A 4,911-nucleotide genomic window follows, 5' to 3' on the forward strand; every position below is an offset into this window, starting at 1 on the left:
CACCACGTCGGCTTCCGATCCTCCCTGTGTGCACCACCATGATTATGATCTCTAGAGCGACGTGGGAGAGCGTCTCGATGGAGCGGAAGCACGAGTTGGTTAGTCTTGTGGCCAGTTGGCAGGCCCATCATGCACGGCGGATAGAGGCCGGCTTGCCGGTGAGCTCGCCGGAGGTGAGCGACGATGCCCCGACAATGGAGGAAGTATCCGAGGATGAGTCGGTGCCCCACCCGCACCGGTCCATGCTGGCTTCACCATGGAGTAGGCCCAATTGCACTTCAACGTCATCATCGCGGAGGTGCAGCCGGTGTCCATCCGGCTGGTGCAGGACGAGCAACACTACAACCTCGCCTCCTCGTACCTCATCGGTTGATGGAGTGCCAAATCTACAGCGAGTTCGCGAGCGCGGAGGCTGTGGCGTTCATGGCCGCGAAGGAACCGAACTTCGTCGAGGAGTAGCAGGTGCTCTACGAGGCCACGTGAAGCGCTCACACTGGCCGCAACGCGATCACGGCGGAGCTAGATGCGCAGGCGGCGCTGGTGCCACAGAAGATCGCTGAAGGGTACATCGGCAGCTCCATGTCGTTTGCGCCGCCCGCACGGTTCGCGCCGGGCCACAAGGAGCACCAGGCCGACCCATCCACGTCTATCGTGAGTCTCACCCCAACTGGCGACGTTTAGGCCGTGGACTCCGACGAGGAAGAGTTGGACATGGGAGACGGATACGCCTCGTGTCCCATGTCTTACTCTTTCTCGTCGGCGACCCGCATCTTCACTTCCAGATGCTCACGGCCGGCATATGCAGGACATGTGGAACACTAAGGACTTGGAAGACGGATGCCAGCGAAGATTTGGACTCGGTTAACTTCAGGACACTTTTGATTAACGAACTATGTCGAAAATGTAATGAATGTATTCCGGTTTACATGGAAAATCATCCAGCTTGCAAACAAATCATCTGTTTTTGTTCAAACTACGAGTGAAATGTGTCCAGACCGATGGTGTATACTATATGATTGGATGGCCAAGTCCCGTATCATGCATCCGCAGACGAATAATGTGTCTATTTCCGTTTTGGGGATAGAGATGCCCTAAGCCAAGTAGTGTGTCCATCCTCCGACCGACGTCATCTCATTCCATAGCCTTCGCCTCTATATAAGCTCTGCCCCTCTCCCCTCCCCTTTGCACCATCGATCACCACTGCCGATCGCTGGCTCGCTAGTCAAGTGAAGTTGGAATAGCTAGGTAGCTAGCTAGCAAGCATGAGTGGCGTGTGGGTGTTTGAGGGCGGGATGGTGAGGCGGGCGGACAGCGAGGCGCCGGGCACGGGCGGGGCGGCGCGGCCGGGCAAGGTGCTGGTGCATGTGCCGAGCGGCGAGGTGGTGACCTCGTACGAGGTTCTGGAGCGGCGGCTGCGGGAGCTGGGGTGGGAGCGCTACCTCAACGACCCCTGCCTCCTCCAGTTCCACCAGCGCTCCACGGTGCACCTCATCTCCGTCCCGCGCGACTTCGCCCGCCTCAAGCTCGTCCACATGCACGACGTCGTCGTCAAGACCCGCAACGTCTTCCAGGTCCGCGACGCCTGAGAGTAGCTTCAGCTGGCATGCATGCTTTGTGTAATCTACCACCGTACCGTATGTTCGTGTTGCATGTGTTCGATCGAATTGCGAGGGAGTATATGTAATAGCGCGTGCGTGTGGCTTGCCGTTCTGCATGGGTGTATATCTCAATAAGGCTCCGTCAACAGGGGACTCCGGCCTACTCGTTTGAGACTTTGGGTTGTTTGAACTGTTTCTTCGGTTTTGCTATTTCTGAGGTGCTTGAAATTTTGTTTTGCATCAGTTAATTTTCTCCCTCTTCCTGTCCTCTTGGCCGGACCTCGTAGGAGAAGAACTAGCCCCACCATCCATATAAAGTGAAGCCACGGTCCCTTTATCTACATTAGGGGGAAGCCGCAACTCCATTATCTATCTTAGTGGTGGGGGTGGGGGAATTGCATGGGATCGTTTGAAGGTTTTCATCTGTGGTGCCGGGATTACAGGGATGCCGGGGCGGTGACCAGCAATCGCAGTGGGGGGAGGTTCTGGGGAGGGTGGGGCGGCATGGCGGTGCGCGTTAGCGCCCACCGGCCGCGGGGGTGGATGCTGGCGACGGTTGATGGATCAGATCGTGGCTCGAGGAAGAAGGTGATTAAGAGGAAGAAGATGACCTGTGAGCCGTTAGATGCAGGTCGGACGGTCATGAAACAAGGTGACTGCTGCAAACAGTTTTTTCAGGCATCTAATGATTAGACTCTCCCTTGTTTCTTTCCATCCGTCATCAAATTACCCTTCAATTTGTCAAATATTACCCCTCACCGCCAATGGTAAGTGAAGAGATGGGAACGTGAAGTTTCTACACCCGGGCTCAAATGCTCCTGGTGTGAAGAGTAAAATTCAAAAAATAGAAAATAAAATCAAAAAATTCTGAAATGTTTGTTGTGCATGCAAAGTTCCGTCACGAAATCACATTGGTGGAAGATGAAAAACAAAAACAGAATCGACGCTCTAGTGCGCGGGAGGAAGTTCCCATCTTCTGCCTGACCCAGTAAAACTTGACCGGATGGCGAAGAAGCAAAAGCGGAGGGATGGGGCCACTGGTGCACGGGAGGAGGTTGCCGAGCGGGAGGCTCCAGGGGCAGCCGCAGCCGCTGCTGATTCTGCCACGCCAAGGAAGAGCAGGCGACGGGTCGGCGGCGCCAGGCCATGTATGCGCCACAAGCGCTAGGTCGACTGGATCGGAGCATGCGCCGCAAGAGAAGCAGCTCGACCACCATTGTTGGGCAAGTCAGCTGGTTGGCCATAGCAGAGAGAGTGGTGCTGCTCGATGGGCGAGGTCGGCGAATGGTGCGGCGACGCTGGCTGGCCGGCTAAGCTGATGACAACGCAAGCATTGGGTGCTCAACTGATACGCATTCGTCTATCAGGTATTCTTAATTCTTTGTAAATAAAAGTACAGATCCGGAGGTGGTGTTACTTCAATCCAAAACGTGCTGACAATTTTCTATGAAGCTTTATTTGGTAGTGTGCTGAATATTTTGTGTGAAGATATCGTATGTTATTGAAATTTGGATACTTACAATTACATGAGTGAAACCCTTTCTACTGGAACATCAACTTCTGTTTGAACTGATTTTTATACTCCCCAACAACAAGATCAAACTGTCGTATGACTTCTCTGAAATTATGCAACTTATTTGTTTCTAATCCTATGTCAGCAGAATTCATCTAAGGTGCTTCGAAGGAAGAAGGCATCGTTGTCAGCAATGATAAGACTCACCTGACGCGTGGGTAGGATAGCCCGATTGAGATGTTTTTGATGCTTGAACATCTAGATATTTAAAACTTGCAGATGTCTCATACGATGGCTCCACAAGAACCTTCTCCTTTCTATCGGTTCCTAAAAAATATACCCCCCCATGTGTGTGGAGTGTGTTGTAGTTCTCCACAGAAATAGAAACAATATTTTTTATGAGACAGGAGACGAAGAGCTCGGTGAGCACGACCCAACATCCTGATTCCTGTGCCTTGACTTTGAATGCGCCTGCAATCTCCGACTAAGAATGTTCCTTTTCATGGAGCCCGCCGGGGGTGTGGATACGGATGAGGAAGACGAGGTCAGCAGTGCGTTAGCAAAACGCAGATGGACAGATCCTTGGGTGGAGATCATGCTGTAATGGTGTGTATTCTGGCGTGGAAAAGTCTTTGCATGCACAAAGGTCTGTTCTAATAAATGACATTAGTATTCAATCAATCTTGTGTGTTGATCATCGGGCACAGGTAGGGATCAAATCCGTTTAGAGCAACTTCGATCCCTAAAAAATAAAGGAATATTCGGCCGAGTAAATCTTAATGGAGTATTTTTACTCCAATAGTTCTATTGGTCAGACCTATGGGCATTTTTAACCGGTCCCTTATAACCGGTTAGAGGAGTAAAAATGCGGTTTACTTCTTTAAGAGCATCTCAATTGAAGATGAAAATTTGGAGATGTAAAACAAGAGATGTAAAAAATTTACATCTTCAAAAAAGTGTTGACTCCAACCGAAGATGTATATTGGAGATATAAAAGAGAAGCTCCAACAGAAGATGCTAACTGAAGATGTAAAATCCGCGGGTTGGGTAGCCGTTCAGCGGCGCGGGTGCGGGCGGCGGCGACGGCTCGGCACAGGAGATGGCCGCAACTCGGTAGAGAAGAAGGCAGGAGCTCGACACTGGGGCGGCGACTTCACGCGGCCGGAAGAACGGTCGAGCCGGATGGCCGTCGGGCGGCTGGTGTGGCGCGCCTCCCCTACCTTCGGTGGTGGGGCGGGGTCTTTGTTAGGAAGAAGCCTCGCCCATCCATCACCTCGCCGTGGAAGGCATTACGCCAGCCGAACCGCCGGACAAGCTTCGATTCGAAGTGGTGGCCAAAAGAGAATCAGCGGTTGCAGGCGGCGGCCTAGCGAGGCAGGCGGCGGGGGAGAGGGGACGAAGTCGCGGCGGGGCTGGCGGCGGCGATTTTGGGCGAATTCGGCCGGCCGCGGAATTGGGCGGGTGGCGGCCGGTCCCACGGAAGTGAAGTGAACGACAGTTGGTGGATTGGCGGGCGGTTGCATTTGTACATCTCCATGTTGTGGAGATGCAAATTTGCAACTCGAAGTGTTGTATTTTACATCTTCGAGCGGCGGAGATGTAATTTTTTTGCATCTACATCATCCGCTGAAGAGGTGTTTTTAGGCCTCGGAGATGCAAAAAGTTGTTACTTTTGCATCTACATCTTCTATTGGAGATGCTCTAACCGACACCTAGCCGATTCCTTATCCGTCGTAAAAGAGTAGAATTTTAACTCCATCCCATAATTCTCCCTATATTTACTCCACCGCACGTGCAGCG

The 4,911-nt window shown here is 52.4% G+C and overlaps 1 protein-coding gene across 1 annotated transcript; it reads left to right on the top strand.

Moving 5' to 3' along the window:
* The first annotated feature begins 1,176 nt into the window (after nucleotides 1-1,176).
* LOC109785623 (flowering-promoting factor 1-like protein 4) lies at nucleotides 1,177-1,772 on the top strand. Its single transcript, XM_020344219.4, has one exon. It carries the CDS (start codon nucleotides 1,263-1,265, stop codon nucleotides 1,584-1,586), a length of 324 nt encoding a protein of 107 aa, XP_020199808.1. The 5' UTR covers nucleotides 1,177-1,262; the 3' UTR covers nucleotides 1,587-1,772.
* Nucleotides 1,773-4,911: the final 3,139 nt, after the last annotated feature.

Source organism: Aegilops tauschii, chromosome 6, assembly GCF_002575655.3.
Source record: "Aegilops tauschii subsp. strangulata cultivar AL8/78 chromosome 6, Aet v6.0, whole genome shotgun sequence".
Lineage (NCBI taxonomy): Eukaryota > Viridiplantae > Streptophyta > Magnoliopsida > Poales > Poaceae > Aegilops > Aegilops tauschii.